Source organism: Diplotaxodon limnothrissa, linkage group LG18 (genome assembly GCF_057381915.1).
Source record: "Diplotaxodon limnothrissa isolate DT_005_m linkage group LG18, D_limnothrissa_male_GT1.1, whole genome shotgun sequence".
Classification (NCBI taxonomy): Eukaryota; Metazoa; Chordata; class Actinopteri; order Cichliformes; family Cichlidae; genus Diplotaxodon; species Diplotaxodon limnothrissa.
This window is the reverse complement of record NC_140613.1, coordinates 11,071,185-11,091,827: the sequence shown is the minus strand read 5'-3', so window position 1 is coordinate 11,091,827 and position 20,643 is coordinate 11,071,185. Positions and strand designations below refer to the sequence as shown.

At 40.0% G+C, this 20,643-nt stretch overlaps 3 protein-coding genes across 3 annotated transcripts; 1 reads left to right on the top strand and 2 right to left on the bottom strand.

The window, feature by feature from the left end:
* Positions 1 to 590: 590 nt before the first annotated feature.
* Positions 591 to 13,080, bottom strand: LOC146613143 (activin receptor type-2B-like). Its single transcript, XM_085377287.1, has 11 exons — positions 12,639 to 13,080; positions 9,076 to 9,283; positions 7,124 to 7,239; positions 6,580 to 6,731; positions 6,259 to 6,402; positions 5,951 to 6,094; positions 5,112 to 5,260; positions 4,790 to 4,904; positions 4,510 to 4,648; positions 4,140 to 4,270; positions 591 to 3,851 (listed from the first exon to the last, which is right to left on the bottom strand). Exons 1-11 carry the CDS (start codon positions 12,688 to 12,690, stop codon positions 3,657 to 3,659), a joined length of 1,545 nt encoding a protein of 514 aa, XP_085233413.1. The 5' UTR covers positions 12,691 to 13,080; the 3' UTR covers positions 591 to 3,656.
* Positions 13,081 to 15,636: 2,556 nt separating this feature from the next.
* Positions 15,637 to 17,983, bottom strand: LOC146613142 (gamma-crystallin N-A-like). Its single transcript, XM_085378207.1, has 4 exons — positions 17,936 to 17,983; positions 17,489 to 17,737; positions 16,901 to 17,046; positions 15,637 to 15,772 (listed from the first exon to the last, which is right to left on the bottom strand). Exons 1-4 carry the CDS (start codon positions 17,954 to 17,956, stop codon positions 15,637 to 15,639), a joined length of 552 nt encoding a protein of 183 aa, XP_085234333.1. The 5' UTR covers positions 17,957 to 17,983.
* Positions 17,984 to 19,107: 1,124 nt separating this feature from the next.
* Positions 19,108 to 20,544, top strand: ly97.3 (lymphocyte antigen 97, tandem duplicate 3). Its single transcript, XM_085378305.1, has 4 exons — positions 19,108 to 19,216; positions 19,600 to 19,669; positions 19,911 to 20,033; positions 20,251 to 20,544. Exons 1-4 carry the CDS (start codon positions 19,112 to 19,114, stop codon positions 20,355 to 20,357), a joined length of 405 nt encoding a protein of 134 aa, XP_085234431.1. The 5' UTR covers positions 19,108 to 19,111; the 3' UTR covers positions 20,358 to 20,544.
* Positions 20,545 to 20,643: the final 99 nt, after the last annotated feature.

Sequence of the window (20,643 nt, the reverse complement as noted above, 5' to 3'; positions counted from 1 at the left end):
ACTTTGCCTAAAATATGTAATAGCTATCAGGCATATGATCTCATTATAGGAATGAGCTGAAGCCAGATTATACGGATGACTGAATGCGGTAGTGACTTTCTGGCTTTTCCTAGAATCAGATACATTGCAACATTTGGTGACGTTTAACGCTTTGTATTTACTGTTGTATTATAAAATATTGCAAGAGTTACAAATCATGTGAGCGTCCATTTATTAATTTCTTCCACAATTGCCGCAAAAATAACTAAAACGTACGCCAATGATTTAACGGAAAGCGATACCAGCATTCACTGTGAACTCAAGCCAGACTGTACTCTTGAGCTTGAAATGTTGCAAATGAACCAGTTCAAACTAGTAGCACCATTGCTGCCATCTAGTGGATTTATGCAGCCACAAAAAACCCTGAACGGTCTTACAGTCTTTAGGCATAGTGCACGTATTTTTTTCCCCTTCTACCATTAAATATTCACAGCACTTTTATTTGATTTTAATCTTTTTGTTGTCTCAAGTGACAGACAGTATTGAAAGCAGTGAGAGACATGCAAAGAACTCCATTTACCCAGTAATGGTTAATCAAGATTTGTCTTTATTTTCATATACAAAAGGATGACTATTCTCATCTAGTTTATATTTCTAAGCATTTTGTTTCACAGATAAAATTACCATTCGTACTGTTTTAGTGAAATCATCAACCAACATACACCCCACACACACAGTTCACATAAACAGGGAAAGTCACACAATTCAGTCAAACATCCATCCACACGACAAGAAATGAACAATGTTGACTGTGAACTTTAAAAAACAAAAAAAGATTTCTTTCACGGGATTCACACATGAAAAGGAAGAAAACCTTTACATTTGTCAAATATATATATGTATATATAGATATATACACACGCAATAATTGATACATTTTTTCTTTTCTTTTTGTTGAAGATGAGGCTGACTCCATGTTAGTGTTACTAATGAGGTACTGCATGAGGTAACTGGTTTTTCTGTTCAGAAGAGCTGGGTGTAAGACAGCATTTGGAGGTAACAACAGACCGCAGCAGATATCCCCTACGCGACTGCTGTTTTATTTCTGGCACAATTCGTGAAAGCACCTGGGCCATGCTCAGTTCACATTAAAAATGCAACCGTCAGCATTTCCCCCCCCAACTTATCAGGCGACTTTAGCGCATCCACGCCGTCAGGACATGGTCCAGGTGTGATGAGATGTAGTTTATTGATCTGCAGAAGAAACCTGCTAAGTCACAGCTGAGTTTAAATGTCTTAAACTATGATAGACTTAGACTATTGCTGTATAATAAATATTGCTGGACCCTCGGACCATGCACATGCCACCGCTCACATGACTCCCAATGGTGCTGCATCATCAGTCGATCAATGTAGGTACAAACACGATGATCTCCAAACACTTTAAAAATGTTAAGTAATTGTTCCATTTCGACTGATATTTTTTTTCTAGTGTCCTTTACCAAAACTGCACATCGGCAAGCATTACAGATCACTGTTAAAAATCACCATCTTTCCACAGCACTAATCAACGTACAACAGATGAGCCTGTGTGTTGTCCAATGTGGCTAAACTAGCACTAAACAAGTCTGAACATCACACCAGCAGGTTAATATTGAGGCAATACTGTTCAAAACAGGAAGCCAAATCACAAAAGGAATCTGTATGTTTTTTTCTGTTTGTTCTTGATAATATACACACTGAGCTCTATAATGCAAAGTGCAACCCACACAGCTTCTGATCCAGAGGGACCGATACCATTATTCACTGAAATCAGTAACCGCCACTCTCTACCAAAAGAAAAACAATTATTATGCAGGGCTAGCTATAAAAATTATTTAAATATATAGAGGTGGAACTGAGAAATCTCTTCCATTTCTGCAAAATGAGAACATTAATGCCCTGATTTTGTGTTATTAAAAAAAAAAAAAAGAGAGAGCGCAGAAAAAAAAACCCACCCCAAAAATCACTGAGCAGTGTTCGCCATCTGTGTGTACACCCATATTTACATAAATCTGCCCATCTTCTTTTAGATTTGTAGAGAATTAACACCATGAAAACTGGTCAGACTCCTAAAAAAAACAAAAAAAATCAAATCAAATCTCAATCTCAACAGACAAGAGGCCCAACCAGCAATAAAATATCTCAACTACCAAAAACACAATAAAATACATAACACAATTTGATATACATGTAGAAAAAGCCTGAGGTACTTTTCAGAATATCTGAGGTCAGTCTGTAGGAGTAAGCACCTGACGGCTTACCCAGTCAAAATAAAAAACGCACAAAAACAGAATATTAGCCTCACATTATATCGTGGATAGTAATCACATGTTAGCGTTATATTAACAAAGAATGCATGTACATCTACAAATCCTTGAGTATCCTGGAATAGTCACAGCAGCATAACGGACATTCAATGTATGGTATTCATGTTATGGTACAACTATGGCATTGCATTTGAGACAAAAGGCAACCATTTGAGCTCTCCTTGCATGACATACAGTGACTGAGGTATCTGGGAACTGGTGTCCGACTGAGTCTATTGAACACGCACTCATGGAAATTAAAAAACAGACATGTTGCTTACTCAAGTATGGCCCACGACTCTCACTTTAAAAACTTTCTATCCATCTCACATCATTTCAATTTCAGATTCACTCACACACTCACTCACACAGTTCAAATTAAGAATGTGTAACATTGCAACTTCAGACAGCATCCAGCAATGCCCCTGGCACTGGCAAAGGAGTAACTCTGAATTCAAACAAATAAAAAAACTAAAATAAAAATCCAGGAATATGTCCATGATAGCTAGCTCGATAGCTCGGCTCTTAACTTAGAGAAAATGTTCCAAAGAAGCCTACTGAATACCTGAGAGGTAGTTCCCCGAGGACAAGACACTTGCCCCAAATCCAAGTCCAAAATGTCCAATACAGCTCCCATTTAGCTCCCTCCCTTACAATAAAACAGCTGTGCTCCGGTTTTTGTTTTTTGAAACTTTTTTTTTCCGTTTTTCATTTTGAGGAAATCACAGGTTTAAAATAAGGGAGCGCACTCAGAGTTTCAAAATCGAGAAGCTTCAACCCCTGAGGAAGATGTATTTATGTTGTCTAACAGTCTCAAAACGGTTCCTCCGAGGTGTGCAGCACGTCGTCTGAGGTTTGGAGCAAAAAGGTTCATTTCATTTGGCCGCAGACGATCAGGACCACGACGCGAAATACGACGATGACAACCCATGAGGTAATTTAAAAAAAAAGAAAAAAAAAGAAAAAAACAATATAGACTAACACAAAAGAAACACATGAGGTAATGACAACATTTAAGATTTGACACATGGGTGTTATCAGATGTGCCCATCGCATAGCTTATTACTACTTCAACTACAGCAGATGGATGTGTTAGTAGGATCCGACTTGAAACACACACACGCGCACACACACTTTAAAAAACAGGAAAAAAATACCAGTATTGGGATAAAATAGCAGCTGCATTTAAGTTGCTAGATGTATTTTTTTGTTGTTGTTTTTCTTTTGTTTTTTTATATATATGTTTTTTTAAATATTCACGAAAATCTGCTGAGTTTGGGTTTGAAAAATAAAAAGTCAGGAGCTCAGGTGAAAGATGGTGTCACCCGTTCAGGTGCTGGACTCTTTGGGAGGTAGGTCCTCGTTGATGAGAGACGTGACTAAAGAGATGGGGCTGTCTGAGGTAGTGCTGCCTATTGTCCTGGAGATCTGGCCGATGCGCTCCTCGACACAACCTGCAGACAGTCGAGCCTCTGCGTCGTGGTCCCAGCATTCCTCGATGGTCTCACACATGTGGCTCAGCCCCTGTACGCACAAAAGACAAAATATATAAGGATTTTCTTTTTGGCAGTTGCATTTGCTTATTTTTACTAAACTTGTCCATCTTCTGTTCATAATTTTAATATAAAACCCAAATCAGAGAAATCTCTAACTCTATTAATGACCCCAAATTTAAGCCATTCATTTTAAAGTTACAAAGCCACAACAAATTCAAAGAACTTTAACCTCAAATCATTGAGCTCTTCACTAAAAGGATGCACCACTTCCTGGTATTGCTGCTGAAACTGCAGTAGCTATTATGCTGTTACTCACAGGATGCTTGAGCCAGGAGTCCTTGATGACTGGACGCATCTTCTTGTGCACCACCACATCCTGCAGATCCTCCAGGGAGGGATGCTGGCCTATTTCATCCTCAAATGGCAGCATATACTCGCCAACTGTTCCTACAAAGGGACAGCAAAGCAACAGAGTGGAAAGTGTTACGCAGAAGAAGAAAATACTGCAGTACTTTGACTTCTGAAAATTCAAAACTATTTAAAGAGTAACTTTATCCACATTGCAGCTTTGCCCTTCATTTGCTTTGCAGACAAAACAAAAACGAATCTTTACTGGCCCGGGGTCAAGCAATGTGACCTTTTCACCTATGAATGTGAAGCCACATTCCTTCACCACGTTGACTCACCATCTGTGTCGGAGCAACGGGACACCAGCTCCCACAGCACCAAGCCCATAGCGTACATGTCTATCCTCAGGAAGGAGTCTCGCTGAAAGTTGATGGCTCCCTCCAGCACCTCTGGGGCCATGTAACGCCTCGTACCCACCTAGACGGATAATGAATTTGGGGGTTTTATCCACTTAAGAATAAGCAGAAGGAAACTCCTGCAAACAATTGCATCACAGAGCCAATGCAGACAACCCCCCCCCCCCCCAAAAAAAAAAACAGTAGTGAAGTTATTACATACCTGTCCATGAGTATCCCCAGGAGGTTTTCCTGGCTCGAATCTTACAGCAAGCCCAAAGTCACCAATGACTGCAGCTAAGTCATCTCGTAGTAACACATTCTTGCTCTTGAAGTCCCTGGGGAATTAATTTCACATTACAATGTCTTAATTAGAGGGAGGTTTAGTCACAGAAGTCAGACAAAGACTGTCATAGTAAAGATATTAAATGAGGTACAACCAGGAGAGGGCAGCAGTAAATTAAGATTTCTGTTCAAATCAAAAGCAACAGTTTAATCTTTAGTGAACTAACGAGAGTTGAGGAAATCCAGGCTGATTTTCCTACCTGTGTGCAATTGTAGGTTTAGGCCCCTCTCCCTTGTAACTGGGAATGTCCTCGTGAAGGTAAGCCAAACCGCGGGACATGGTCTCTGCTATGTGACACAACTCTGTCCAGGTCACAGTGTTGCCCTTCAGGTGATCTGTCAAGGATCCCTGCTCACACACAAAAGGATTATGAAACAAGGATTAGCAACTGCGCATGAATTCAGGCGTAGGCATAACCGAAAAGCTGTTGCTGAATCCACCAAGGAGCAGGAATTGCTTTCATTTCCATTTGACAGCAAATACTGTAGTCTGGGAGAATATAATAGAAACCCAATTTCATACTTCAAAACATCAAAAATAGCAATTTAAACGTTTACCATAAAAAAAAAAAAAACAATGACACATGCACTGATGCCTCCAACTAACCACGTTTGTATCAATACCAAGAATAAAAAGGTGCTGCAACAATCAGTCCCACTTGTGTTTAGAATTATTGTGTCCTCATATATCAGCATCACTGCAAATGCACAACATCTTGCAATATCTGACATCAAATACAAACGTTTTAAGCTACACGCTTAGAAAAAACAAACCGCCTTAAGTTTAAGCAGCACTGCCTGATCTGTTGCTTTTGGATTTACTGGAACAGCAGATCAGACATATGTGGTGAAATCTTCTTTTTAATAAAGGCTGCGATTCTCTTTTCTTGTTTTGAGGTAAACAGAGAGGCTCGCTCAATATTGGAAAACCTCCAGCGGTACTAGTCGACATAAAAGCCGTATACCTCACCATAAACTTGCTTTGGGGTTGATGTATCGGTCTGTGTGCATTCTGTATGTAGACAGAATATGTTCTCACCCTTTCATGAAACTCTGTGATAAGCCACAGCTCCGTCTCCATGTTGGCTCCGTGCTTCTCTGCAGCGATGTAACGCAAGATATTTTCATGTCTCATCCCCGGAGTCAAGAATATGTCGCGCTCATTTTGCCATGACTGCTTATCCTGTAAACACAAACCAGAGTTATTTTTAGAGCTTGAAGATGCAAAGAAGCATTCTGGAGGTCAAAAACAAAAAGGCGCACATGGAATCTAGAACAAGAAAAAAGGCGTCTCTTCATACACTGAAGCATATGACGTATATTTTTAAGCCAGAATTAATGACATACCTGAACTGGGAAGATCTTAACAGCAACATATTCATTCATTAACTGGGCCTTCCAAACGCAACCAAAGCGCCCCCTAGCTTTGATTTCTAGAAGCTGCAATGGTTTCAGACCCACCAAGGGAGATGGAGGAGCTGGCCCTGGATCCTGAACAGAAAAAATAAAAATAAATAAAAACATCTTATTCTACTGCTGAATCCACCTCAAAACATTAACAATTTCAGTGCTACAAAACACAAAAGTGACAAGCACTCCATCCTTGTCAGGACTACGTTACTGATGGCCTTACAAGTCTCACACTAAGATGAGCATAGCCCGTCTCACCTCGCTCAGGTCTACATGGCCGTAGGGAGGTTTGCGGTGGCGGTACATCCACAAGGCCAGAACGAGGGCCAGGGACAGCACACAGAGAGGCAGCAGGGAGTACACCAGCACATTGAGCAGGGAAGGTACTCGGGGTGGAGGCTGGATTTTCACTGTCAAGGAGGTACAGAATAATTACGGCATGTCAGCTGTATGACACATAAGATATGTTAAGCATCACGTTTGTCCCTCACAGGCTGTGAGAGCTGATTTTAAATTGGCAGGGTAAGAGACTGCCTGACATCAATTCTAAGATGAGAAATTAGTTAACATAGAGATTAATTTTTGTTTTATCCCACTCGATTAAAAAGCCAGAACCAGAAGAATCACACATATACATTCCCAATAATCAAAATCGGTCAGATCCAATAGCCCCTTCTTAAATATGGCGTCATTTATTAATATTAATGAGATTTGTAGTCTCATTGAAATGCAGATTCACTCCTACTAATCACAGTGGGAAAGAAGAGATCTTTACTATCTATACGATGCATTTGCCACTCACCTCGGTTGCCACTGCCAATCAAGTCGGGAAGGTGGGTGAATCGTTCATTGCAGTAGTTGCCCTCGCAGCAGCAGAAGAAGACCTGAGGGTTTTCCTCCATGGAGACGCACTCTTGCCTAAAAACAACAGATGGCGCATCAACGTTACTGTTCTAGACCCAACGGACAAAAACATTTTCTGATATTATTATTGGCTGTTAAAGTTTAGTAGTGTCAGTCTATGGTTTTCATGTATTTGCTGTATATTAACTCTAAGACAACGCAATCTAATAATTGGATCGGATATTGCCACAGATTACCTAATGCACATCTTTGCGTGGTTACTTGTACTGGTATCAACAAATATAAGGCAGGAAAGACTACATTTATAGAGTTTTTGTGTTTAGGGTGGGAAAAAAAATAATTTTTACAGCCAATTTTTCATCTTTTCACTCCTCTTAAGACAGCAGATGTTCCCAATTCCGAGGAATCACAGGATTTCTCACACTTTATGCATCTGCATATTCCTCCCATTAACCATTGACACTAAATGTTCATGTACTCAAAATTCCCCACCTGCTCCATTGCTCTTCAATTACTACAATCATTTAATGGTGCTTTTCACACAGATTAAATTGACCAGCAAATGTATTTTTTTTTCCCAGGTTCTATTGTAATTACCCTCAGCAGCTCACGGGTAAATGAAGATTTCAGCATCTTGTACCTAAACCTACAATTTCTACATATGCCACTCTAGCTTTTAGTCACATGTTGGTAATGCTCAAATTTCACACTAACACTCAGTGTAATAGTCACTTAATTGCCATTTGGCAACTCACAACATCTGCACATTAATCTAGCAAATTATGCCAAAGTATTAGAAAGGATAATAAAAGCCACATAAAATACACATTTTAAAGCACACACACACACAGTTGTGTCATGTAGGATCAATTATCGCAGCTCTCGTTTCTCCAGCTCCCCTTTCCATGCCACAAGAGGACCCCCGCTTGTTGGAAAGGCTGTGGATAGCATGTTAATAACTGGAAAGTTTGTTTGCGGCACTCAATTCAATGCAGACTTCTGATAAAGACTAGTTTTAAATTCTCCTCCTCACGTACAAAATCCTGAGTGGCCTCGTGTCACAGTATGTATCTGCCATCATCAGGCTGAACTGTGTGCTGCACTGCTCACAGAGGCTATCTGGCTTTTGCACAAATATGTGTAGGCTGCAGAGAACCTTCCCCGACACAAACACCCATACTTGGAAATGATTTGCTAAAAATTACCTGGCATCTGCTTCTTAATATCTATATTTGCCACTGCTCTCACATTTATATCATTCTACAGTGAATGTGTTTTAGGTTTTGCCAACTAATCAAACAAAACAAGCAGTCTGAAGATGAATATCTGTGAGCTTGAATTGGATAAGTGGCTAATATAAATATCTGAATATATCTTATGCTTCATGCACAAGAAAATTGTCTCGGTATACCTGTATGGTTGATTGCCTGACAGCACCTTAAGCAATATGAAACTGGACCACAGTTAATCTCCTTTTCTTGTTATACGTGGTTGCTTTTATGGCATGCAACTGATATTTTCCCATGGTTTCTCTCTGTTATTCACCTTTTAAAACATCACAAGGCTAAATGAAAAAGATCCTTTAAACATTCAAAGAGCATGAGATGGTTGCCTGCTCTGCGAAATCACGAGGCCAAAGGGTGAGGTGAAAAAAAGAGATTACTCTTCCATTTATTAAACTAAAGGCGGGCAAAAACATTTTTTAAATTTGTCTTTAACAGTGCAAAGTGAGAGAGGGGCACAAAAAGATGCACTGAACTATATGCAGGTACTGAGGGAACCTCTTCTGTTGTCCTCAATGTCAGTCAGTCGTCAGTCTGGTTGCGAGCCAGGTACATGAAATATAAATGCAAATTCGCAGCAGCGAATGACCTCGCACGGTTATCCGACCTGTCATAGCAGTTGAAGTCATCCAGCCAGCAGCCTTTCTTCACCAGTTTGATAGTCCCTGAGGAGTTGAGCCAGGAGGCATAACAGTGCAGACGCTTGTCCTTTTCCCCCTCGCAACGCTCGAAGCCGCTCTGGTTGGTCCTCTCCGAACGCCAGTTATCGTTGTAGTACACACACTCCCGGGTCTCCGCTTCGCCAAGACTGTACCCTGAGAATGACAGAAAAGTCTCAGTCAGCTCACATCGTAATGAATCGAAACTCAATGGCGGAAGCACAGACATATGGCGCAGGCTCCGCTCCGTGCCACGACGAAACATCGCCGAGCAGAGCCTCCATCGTCACTCTGGCACGTATCCAAGCTTGGGAGCTCTCTGTAGTAAAAAGGGAGTTCCTGTGGGCTAAGAAACTTGTGCTGAATAGAAGTTCGGCATAATCACATTAACTAAGATCTTTTCAGAGAGTGAAAAGTTAAAAAAGAAGAAGGGGAAAATTACAGAATTCAATTAGCTATAAAACAATGATATGCCCTGCTGTGGTAAAGAATCGCAGCATGAATACGTCGGCATTCTTTTTCTATAGATAAAGACTACAGACGCATCTGGAAAGACCGATAAGACATTCTTTGAGAGCTTTGACAGGAAACACTAAAGAAAATAAACTACAGTAATTTTTTTTTTTTTTTTTTTACAATAGCTGTCAGTCTTCCAGTGGTGAATGATTTAATGAAAAGGCATTATTCTCATTTCTCTTCTTGGATTTCATGTTAGACGTGTGCAGTCAGTTTGTTCCATGATTATTTGGATGGTGACTTACTTTCAGTAATTATGTCTCTTTACCACACCACCATGGATTTGAAAGGAAGCAATCTAGGTGTGACTCAAGTGTGAACTCTAAGATTTTCAGGGGGTTTAATAAAATATTGAACTAACCTTTTATGAATTAAGTTTTGTTTTTGTTTCTAAACACATGGTCTTGATTTTCAAGTAGCTGAACAAACAATTATAACATGCATGGATTCGTTTTTACCAGTACTTGCACAAAACTTCTTTGTACTCATTGAAGTCTGGAATCCATGGACAACACCAAATACTGAGCAGGTTTCCTTCCTTAGATGCTTCATTTGGACTTGACTACAGCCACCTTCAGTTGTAGCTTGTTTGTGGGTATTTTGGCCTTCAGTTTTTATCTTTATTGAAAAGCACACCCAGTTGGGCTGAGATCATGTGAATGAAATCAACATGAATCTTAAGGAGCTTGCTTCTGCAACACATTTCAGCTCACTGTTATTCTGCATTGTGAAACACTACACAATGACTTCCACAGCACAAAGTCACTTGACTGAATTTCAGTGTAAAATGTATTTCTATAGTATATCTATGAACAAACACCAACTCGATTTCACTGGCAGCATGATACGCCCACTATCTCAACCATATTTGACAGATGCCTCCTTCCTCTCCATCCTCTTCTCTTACCATCATTCCAGTAAACGTTTGGCTTTATCCAGAGTTTTGTTCCAAAACTTTCCAGGCTTTTGTTTAAAGCTGGGAAATTTGTCATGGAATTCTCAATGACCTTTCTGTTCTTGAGTCCTACACCCAGCTCAATGTCTGGATGTTGGGAAAAAAAAAAAATCTTCAAAAACAAAAGAAGTCAAACACTTTAACTGTCACTCATAGTCTTGCATGACTTTTTCCTGTTGCCTAGCGCATCCTTTCTTTCTCGACCCAATTCTCACTCCCACCCACAATTCTTCAAGTTACACCGTGTTGTATTTATTTATTTATTGTCAGCCAAATAATGGGCTCCTTTATTTGCATTAACACCTCTTCGGTTTGTGAATTGAGAGTTCCTCTGAACAGCTATACTATAACTATGGATATCAAAAGTCTTATCAGTTAATTATTGAGTTACTTCTGAGGCTGTGAAAATGTAAAAAATAAATAAATAAATCAAATAAAAATTGTAAATGCAATCACTCTTTTTAAACCCCTTGATTTAAAGCTGAAATTCTAACTCCAGCTGTATCAGATTGCTTCGTTTCAAACAAACTGTGGTGCTGCAAAGAGGCAAATTTTATAAAATATGTGTCCCGTGTCCTAATAATTGTTTACCTAACTGGGTTTGTGGCAAACACAAAAGCAGACAACATGGAGTACATGTTAGTCACAATTTAGCTTGGACATCCAGGCCTAATCTTTGTTCAGCGGGGGGGAGGGTTTAAAAAAAAAAAAAAAGGTGCCTGTCTCTTTAAATCCCTGCCTATAGGAGCCTGCCCATCCCCCAATATTACCCCCACTAACCCATTACACACACACACACACACTCAGAGGCACGCATGCATACATATTGCTGTTCAGCAGCACACAACTGACTTCATTATAAGAAACAGGCAATGCACACAGTGGCCAGAGATCGCAGTCATTATATAAAAAAAAAAAAAGGTTGGAAGTAAGCAAGGTAGCAAAGGATAAAACACACAGCAGCGATGCTCAACGCTTCATTGAACCGAGATGGCATTTCTGATATCTGCGGTCACATGATCCGCGAGGACTTTTACTACAATATCGTTCCCCAACCCCCTCCCTCTGTCACTTACTGAGCTTTTACACCACAACAACATGAATTCCGCAGAAGCAGCTTACTGTACACTGCCAGTCCTAATCTATTAACCATAAAGACATTAGCCACAGTGCTGCTGACACACAAGAGAAAGCTGTGCCTCAATTAAATTTTTATTACAGTTAGAGGAAAAAAAAAAACCTAAAGTGGAAATTATTGTTTCAAAGCCCTCTGTTCAGTCACAGACGCGATACCTAGCTTAGGAAGAGGGGTTGCATGCGTTTTGGGACATTAAAAATTATCCATATGGGCTTAAAAACGCTGGCAAAAAAAACGACAAACAAAAGAAAAAAAACAACCCTCTTGCTCAATTTCACGTGGTACCAAGTCAAACCCTGTGGAGACTTCAGCAGTGGGAGACAATAACCTCGATTCACGACAAAGACCTGACTTGTGACAACAGCTGCCGTCTCTCCAAATCAAACGCCAACGATTCATACAAATCCTTACAGAGGGAAGAGTGTTTGGAGAAGGTTCTTGTTGAGCCCGTAACCACAAACAAGAGTGCAGACCTGAGAGGTAGCCTATAAGGTTTCAGGATGTTGATGCAGCTGCTGCCTTCTATTCCTGCCACAGCAAAGGAGCAACAGTTTTAAATTTGGATACATGTACAATAAAAAAAATAATAATAAGATATATTCTCCTGTGAAAATACTACGTGTGATTCGAGCGTTTAAATGAGGGAAAATCCCGAGTGTGACATATTTGTCTTTAAGGGGGCTAAACGGAGAAAAGGCGATTATGGTTGTAGAGGGGAAATAAAAATCCCAGCTGAACGAGCTGCCAACAAAGTTTAAACAACTCGCAACCGCGGACTCGTTCGCGGGTCGAAATTTCAAACGCGAACAAATTACTCACACTCCCACGAAAAAAATGAAAATAATCGCGGCGAACTGTTCGACTAAACTGTTGCAAATTCGGGACCAACAACGGCGGCTTACCTGCGCATAAAGTTCCCAGAAGAAGTGAACAAGTCAGCCATGAAAAAGACATGTTCCGCTTTAAATACAGGGCAGAGATTTCCCCCGCTTTCCGTCGCGAACATTAAAACTCAGGTGGCCCAAAACATCAGTCCAGGATCAAAACGACCACAGGCCTCCGGTCCCTCCAGCAGCCTAAACCACCACGGCCACAGCGCGTGTCAATAGCCGCGACGCTGCAACAATGTTGCAAGAAAAGATAGGGGCGATTAATTGACTGCCAGGTTGTTATTCCATTAATAGGTGCTTCATTTCGCGTCGGAAGTGGATCCAAAACCCGAATAGGAAGCCGATAAAACACCCGAGATGGAAGCTCGTTGTTTTTTAAGGTTATTCACTTGAATAGTAGCACCGCTGCGTCGGGAGGTCGGTCGGGGTTTACATGCATGTTACTGATCTGTGTCCAAAATGGCTTCTAAATGGGGAATGGGCTGCAAACAGGGAAACCCGGATGTATAAACACAAAGAGGGGAATTCAGGCAGCCAGCGAGTGACCTTAACGCGACACCGCAGATACACGCCTGAAATGACTTTATTCTTGCTTCCTGTCGATAACTATCACATTTTTTTGTTTTTGTTTTTTTGTTTTTTACACATATCACGTCAGAAATACAAATGCCGGAGAGAGGTGTGTTTTCCACGTCGGTGTGTGTCCCGAATCGAAGCCGATACAAGACTTGCACTTTCTGCGGTCGGGGTTTGGTTTAAACCCACCACTTCCTTGGTTCTTAACAGACAGCCTCGCATTTAAACCATAATCATAATTATTCCGAGGCTAATTGATTAATGCAACCGAAGGTATAGGTGAGAATGCAATGTGTGTGGACTTTTTCAAAGAATTTTTTTAAATTGAGGATTAATAGCTAATGCTTATGAATGTGAAAGGAAGCTTGTACAAATGCAGAATTATCTCTTTTTGCTGTATGCATAATACACCACGTCGTCCTCTGTGTCAGTGTGACAAATAGCTTTTGCAGCCCCACAAGTACTTAAATAAATTCTGTCTGTATGATCTTTTATGCACAAGTTGCGGTGCTAAAAATAGCTGACCTAATTTGGAATAGCACGTTACCATAAATGCTGTTTAAAATGCGTTCGTTCTAATTACCATCACACAGTATTAAATATAAGATATATAATATGTAGAGCTACCAAGACAGAGCTAACCGTGCTACATAATGTACTGGCAACCTTTATTTTTGTTCTTTTTTTAAAGTGTGTGACAATAATCTCCCAGAGTGTTCAAATCTGATATTCTACTAATAGCTCATGTTAAAATGTTATTGTTTAACACCATCAATTTGTGATCTTACATGTTTTTGTGTCAAAGGATTAGTAAGTTCATTAACTTTCACAGTCAACAGACAGTTGAGAAGTATTTCCCTCATAAGGATTAAAGTTCATTGCTTATCCAGCTTCTCTTTTATGAACTCCCTACTTAAAAGGAAACGTGTGCCTCCATTAGAGCAAGTAGTCAAGGTGTATTAATAGTAAGGTGCATAGATTCCTTCCAAGCATTTAAGGCTCACTTTTTAAAAATTGAGGTCTTTTGTGCAAAATAAATAGTCCCGTCATCACAGAAAATCAACAGTGACATTGTTAAAATGCCATTAAGCCTTCCACAGCGGCCCCTCCACTCTTTCTCCTACTTTGACATTCTGACTAATGGCATGTTGGTGACACTCAGCCAATTTATGCAGCAAATGGCTTAGGAATAGGGTTAGCCATAGGTAATCGCCCTTAAACTAGTCCAATTTAGTGTAACTTAAGACAAAGCATTTCCTCATTAAGCTATCCTGTATTGACCCTGTAACTCAATAGAGGCCAAGAGCGAAACCTTGTAAAGATAAATGTTCTGTTGTCATGACAGTTGGAAGAGAAAGCACATGAGTGCTCATTAAAGGTCCAGCGGCCACAGCCCTGGTGTGACATTTGTAGAAGAATGAGAACATGTGGGAAATGATGCAGTGGCACATTAAAAGCATGAAACTATGAGCTCATAGTGTTACAAAAGACTGTTAATTACATATCCGTTTAAGTATACCAGCCTTTCACCTATTGTGTTGCATTGTAGATGGCATAAAATACATTGGATATGTGATGTGCATTGTCAGATTAAATTACAAGGTTTAAAAAAAAAAAGAGGTTTATACTGGAAATTGTGTTTCCTGTTCTGTTTTTTTTTTTTAAATTATTGTAGCATACACATCATACAAAGCATGTAGCAGATTAATTTCAGGTGTTAATTATGCCATGATCCTTAGATCACCCTGAGCGGAGTGTCAATACTCCGCAGTAAAATAGATAGATGACACTAGGTGGTAGCAGAGCTCCCAAGTGCAGGCACAGCTGCTTTGCCACCCTGTGCAGAATCTCTCTTTCTCTTTTGATTTATACACTGTATATGTAGGAAGGACACACAGTTTCTCCTGTTCAGTGCTGACTCTGCAGACCATTCACCTGTGTAGGTGCCAAAAGACTGGACATTTTCATTAGAGCGTTTTCTATAGTTGATTATCAGGCAGTAAGTTCTTTTTTTCAAACTATTACAACAATTTAATTGCCCCCCTGGATAAATAAAATTCACATACATCTATTAATCTGCGTGGGAGTGGTATTCAGGATATCCATTAGTTTACGGGAAAGCACAGCACTTAAAGCAATTACCTGAATCATAGCCTGTAGCCATGTCTACAATGAAATGCGATGGTTAAGTTGGGAGCTGCACAAAAAGTGTGCATTAATAGAAGAAAACAATAAATGGAAGTAAGATTGAAGATGCTGTAGGATCACTACTTTATTTGAACCTTTAAATAATTCAGTACAAAAATAAAACAACAAGCAGTGCCAAACATTTTCTTCATCTTTATTATCGCCCCACAGAGCCACGTGTGAGATGACTTGACAGTGTAGTCGATCTATTCCCTGCAGTCACACTGACAGCGATAGTGAGATGGTTTTAAAAGTAGTTTGCAACCCTGCGAATAGACTGGATGTTGGGGTTCTCAGCCTGCCACTCCATGTGGGTGCAGTAGTTTCCTCTTTCCACGACGTACATGCGACCACGGTAGTTAGGCTCCTCGTACAACACCCACCTGTTCAGTAGCAGTGAATAAATAAGAGCTAATGGATCAAACATGTAATAAATTAGTGCAAAGAAAATCAGCTTACTAAACAGTTTCGGGCAGTATTCTAATTTGGTTGATGTTTAAAGATTAAAAACATAAAAACACATTTTCTAATTTGCTTTTGCTGAGATCAGTCGGTGTAGATAGTTTTGCTTGGATTTGCTGAGGCTTCAAGAAGTCTGGTTTTGAGATAGACTCTTTCTAATGTAATACTTGTTGTGTAATGGTGCCTCCAATAAAACACCAACACTGAAGAGACAACTGGCAGCGTATAAGTAGTGGGAGAAACAGACACCCTAATTGGTCTCTATCAAAGGCCCTTTCGCTGACTTTGAACCTCAGAACATTGTTGTTAAAGCCCCAGAATGCCCCACCTCTGAGACTTCAGAATTTTGTTCATGCCACTAACAATATTGACCAATTACATGTGAAGATCCAGTCAAACATTGCTCTTTTTCTGATCCACAGTAAATTCATTTTCTCTCTTTTTCTCTCTTTTTAAAGACTGGCATTCAAGATAACTATGTTCACATTTTCTTAAACTTATTTCCCACCTTTACTTTAATATTTATTTTATTTTTCTGTATTTAGTCAGTGTTTTTTAATAAGTCTGCTTTCCGCCAAAGAAGTAGTCCCTATTAAAATGATGAAAACATCTGTTTTGCTGTTACACTGTTAAAGACTGTACATTTTTTATGTGTGAGGTTTAATACGGAGCAACACATTGGTCATTGGTCTGGCACCTAGAAAAGTTTGCCCTGCACGTAAGCCAGACTGGACTTTCTCTGAATGCTAGCCTTTGTTTTTCTTTTAACCCAACCTGTCTGCTTTCTACGCCTACAGAAAATTAATACAGATCATATGTATTTGTGCTTACATCTGTTTATGGAACTATCTGCCTTGTTAAGTACAACAAAAGACAAGTGGGAAAATATATTGTGTGAAATGACCTTGTAACAGGTCAGTCGAAAGTGGCCAGTTTCACAAAGGTTTAGTTCATTACTTAAGGATAATGAAGGAAATGTTTTAGGGCATGTCTTATGCGCTCTTCTCTCAGTTAAATCAAAAACTATAAATGGCCTCAAAGATACGTACGCCCCATCTCCATAAACTTTGATAGAGTTGATGCAGTTCTTGGTCAGGCCTCGTGCTTGGAGAAATGGGCAGTCGTCACACAGCTCCACGCACTGGCCAGAGAAGTTGTCCCCCTCGAACAGCTCCATCCTGTAGTGCTCTCCATGCTGGGAGGATAATGACATGCGTGATCGCTGAGTCAACAGTGTTTGACTTCAGCTCTCTGCAAACGACCAAGGCTTTCTCCTTTATGTGACAGAGGCTGTATTGTGGGCACAAAACACTTGCACCTATAGAAATCTAAAGGTTAGAAAATGTGGAGGATGAAATATAAGTGCAGTTCTTTAAGCTGATTACATAAGTATCAGATGTAAAAACTTGAAAGTTTCTTTGATGATGTCTGTTATGCAAAAGTAGATCCAACATTATTACTTTGAACAAACAGAGGCGCACAAATGAGGCCACACATGTGCCCATCTGCCTGTGTTTTTAACCAACCAAATATTTGTCTGTCCCTGGGGTCTCTATCTTTTGCGCGCACACACACACACACACACACACACACACACACACACACACACACACACACACACACACACACACTCTTACCATCCTGATTGGTTTGCAAGATCCCATGTGATCATTGTGGGCATTCCAGCGCTGGAATTCAGGGTACTCTCCATGCTCCAGAATATACTGTTGGCCCTTGAAGTCTGGATGGTCGAAGCAGACGAAGGCCCCGCTCTCCACACGGACAGAGTTCACTCTGTTCATGAACCCTCGGTCCTGGAAGTTGTCACAGTCGCTGCAGATCTCCAGCTTTCTCCCAGTGAAACATTTCCCCTCATAGAAGACAATCTATATTCATAACAACAGTGAGGATTTGAGTATTTCCTCCTAATAAACAGTAAAAATGTTGCATATCAGTTTAGCTAACTGATATGCAAAAAAATCATCTAAGTTTGGACCGGTCATCAAGATGAATGTGATTGTGATTAACTTTTGTTGTGAAACACTGGCCTAAATCTGTGGCTGCATTCTTGTTGTGGTACTCACCTTTCCTGAGTACTGAGACATTTTCCACTGTTGGCTGTTCCAAATTACTCACACAGTATAGGAGTGGACAAATTTGGACTCCCAGATATATATGGACAGCACAGAGTGTGGCGGTATCGCGAGAGAGAAGCAACAAAAGCACAACAATGGGGGGTTTAGATATTTTGCCACATGGGCAGTTTCCCTTACATGTGCCAGTGCTGATATTGGAGTTTGGCTCGGGAGGACGAAACAATAGCGGGAGAGAGATTTTGCTTTGATTGGGCTTTGAGAGTGATGTTATACTGAGGCGGAGGGGGTTGCAGGGTAATATTTGGGCTGTGTCCAGATGAGGGAGGAGATGGGGAGGAAAACAAACACAGAGAGGGAAAGTTAAAGCAGAGGTGAAAGGTTGGCTCAGTGGAAACAATAAATCTGTCATCTTGTTTTGAAGTGCTGATAGAACCTATTTTAAAATGAATATTAATGGCAGGAGTGTGTGCAAAGCAGCTCACGCGTTTTAACCGAACGAATGTTTCCAAGAGTTAGACCAGGCAGTCTATGCATGCTATGCAAGTTATTGCATGGTTGTAAAGCACGTTTGTCACCAGCTTTTCAACTATGAATAGATGTAATTTGATGTGGACATACTGTAGGTAGAAGTGAATGTGCGTAATACTTTGCACTATGTAAGATATCTTAGTTTCATGAGCAGCAGCTCTGAAGGACTTAAAGGCATTTCCTTTCATTGTTTAACAGCAAGTGGCTGTTCCACCCTTTTACTTTCCTTTCATTAGATTTATATCAAGAGCCGATTCATGTCAGGGCCTTGGTAATGTTTTGATTCAAATCAAATTTGGTCAGTACAGGTTAAAGAGCACTTAAACAGAGGTATTACAGGTCACACATGATCCACCTTAAGCAAACACAATGTACGTCTGACTCTTTCTGATTCTTTCTCTCTCTTATTCCCCTGAGGTACAAATGTATCTTATAGAAATAGATATATGAGGTTGAACTGAATGCATACATTGCTATTAGCAATTCTCATGAATTATAGACTGTACAGTGGATAAAAGGTGGACAGCTCGTGCTTAATGAGGGCATCTGAGCATTGGGAAACTATGACCCCTGAACACAGTGTACTCGGATGAGTGCGATGCTAAGTATATAGACTTAAAAGAGCCACAGCACCTAATGGGATGTTACCATGACAGTGCAAAGTATGAAAGGGTTTATATAAAGAGGGAAAGCCGATGTCCTCTCAGTCACTGGGAGAAACCAAGACAGACATACAGCAAGGTATGTATGTGTATATATAAAAGACTTTTTTCAGACAAATGCAGTTTGTCTTTTAGATCTTGTCAGCAGTTTTTTGGGAACATTTTTAATAACATGCATATAACATAGGTAATGATGTAGTTTTGGGATCATATATGATCTGTCAAATTTAAATACTGCATTGGGATATATGGACACATTTATATACAAACTATATAATTAAACTATATATACTCACTCAAGAGTGTGTCACTTTCTAGAGTCTTATATGACCATTAAACAATACTCAGTACAGGGAAAAGTTTAAAATACATGGTAAATGTCATGAATTAAAAGTGCTGGAATTTGATGTTTTGAAAGCACTTTGTGTCCGTGTTATCAAGCCTGTGCTTTATCTTGCATAGGCTGCAATGCTGAACAGAACAATGAAGCTGTTGGTCTTGGCTCTTGCTGTCGCCCTGCTATTTACAGCCGGTGAGTCTGTCACTGATTCTCCACTGTATAAACATAACCTCTGCTGCTGTGCAACAGTGAGCACCATTTTCTTCATTATAAAGTCTTCACTGCAGTGAGCTACAACCTACACAAACCACTCTTTAACATCTAAATTAAAACTTCTAAATCCTTGGTAAATGCTATTTTGTCCCAAAATACATTTCGGCCACATTATGACAGAATTTATTCTGTAATCTTCTTTCTATTTCTTGGTTTTCAGGTGAAGCCCTGGACTGCCACCGCTGTGTCCCAAAAAGGGCTGGAGGTAGCTGTGAACTCACTGTAGAAACATGCAAACCAGAAAAGAATGGGTGCGCTTCCGCCAACTTCCTCAAAGCACCGTGTAAGTTCCTCATCTTATATTTATTCCAGTAGGGAAAGGGGCAAAGAGTACAAGAAGCAAATTATGTTATATAAAAAAAGCATGACTTTGATCAACTTTCTAAGGTCACATAGAGCAGAGACACTATTCCTTGTATAATAATGGAGACTGTCGAGTGTATGTGAATTGTGTAAATGTTTAAAAAATGAAACATAACCTTTTCATCTGGCTTTCGTAGATGGCCATTACCAGAAATGCATGGATCTGGACAGCTGCGAAATGTTGAAGATGAACGCCTACATTAATATGAAGTGCTGCAGCGAAGACATGTGCAACACCTTATAAAATTCAACATCAAAGAAAATTACAATTTACTGCAGTCCAGTGTGAGTAAGGCACTTAACCCCCAGTGAATCCTGCAGACTGCAGCTGCTTCGGGGAGAACCCAGGTGTGAACACATTAAAGCAGCTATTTTTAGAAAAATATACTCTGAAGTTCCCTGGACTGAAAAATAAAATACTTTGAAAAAGCGCCTATGCTTGTCCTTATTCTTGTGTTGACACTAAGTTTCTTTTTTTTCTTAAAGAGCCAATTACTAATCCCCAAATAGGCAAATGTTAGAAAATCTCA

What these genes read in the sequence shown, in the direction of transcription:
- LOC146613143 (XM_085377287.1), bottom strand. Translation starts at nt 12,690, where the DNA reads ATGTCTTTTTCATGGCTGACTTGTTCACTTCTTCTGGGAACTTTATGC. An exon ending in GCCATGTAGACCTGAGCGAG is followed by an intron (nt 6,403 to 6,579) that starts GTGAGACGGGCT and finishes TTTTCTGTTCAG; the next exon opens with GATCCAGGGCCAGCTCCTCC. An exon ending in TCACAGAGTTTCATGAAAGG is followed by an intron (nt 5,261 to 5,950) that starts GTGAGAACATAT and finishes GTGTGTGAGCAG; the next exon opens with GGATCCTTGACAGATCACCT.
- LOC146613142 (XM_085378207.1), bottom strand. Translation starts at nt 17,956, where the DNA reads ATGTCTCAGTACTCAGGAAAG. An exon ending in CTTGCAAACCAATCAGGATG is followed by an intron (nt 17,047 to 17,488) that starts GTAAGAGTGTGT and finishes TTATCCTCCCAG; the next exon opens with CATGGAGAGCACTACAGGAT. An exon ending in AAAGTTTATGGAGATGGGGC is followed by an intron (nt 15,773 to 16,900) that starts GTACGTATCTTT and finishes GCTACTGAACAG; the next exon opens with GTGGGTGTTGTACGAGGAGC.
- ly97.3 (XM_085378305.1), top strand. Translation starts at nt 19,112, where the DNA reads ATGGGATGTTACCATGACAGTGCAAAGTATGAAAGGGTTTATATAAAG. An exon ending in CGCCCTGCTATTTACAGCCG is followed by an intron (nt 19,670 to 19,910) that starts GTGAGTCTGTCA and finishes CTTGGTTTTCAG; the next exon opens with GTGAAGCCCTGGACTGCCAC. An exon ending in CAACTTCCTCAAAGCACCGT is followed by an intron (nt 20,034 to 20,250) that starts GTAAGTTCCTCA and finishes TGGCTTTCGTAG; the next exon opens with ATGGCCATTACCAGAAATGC.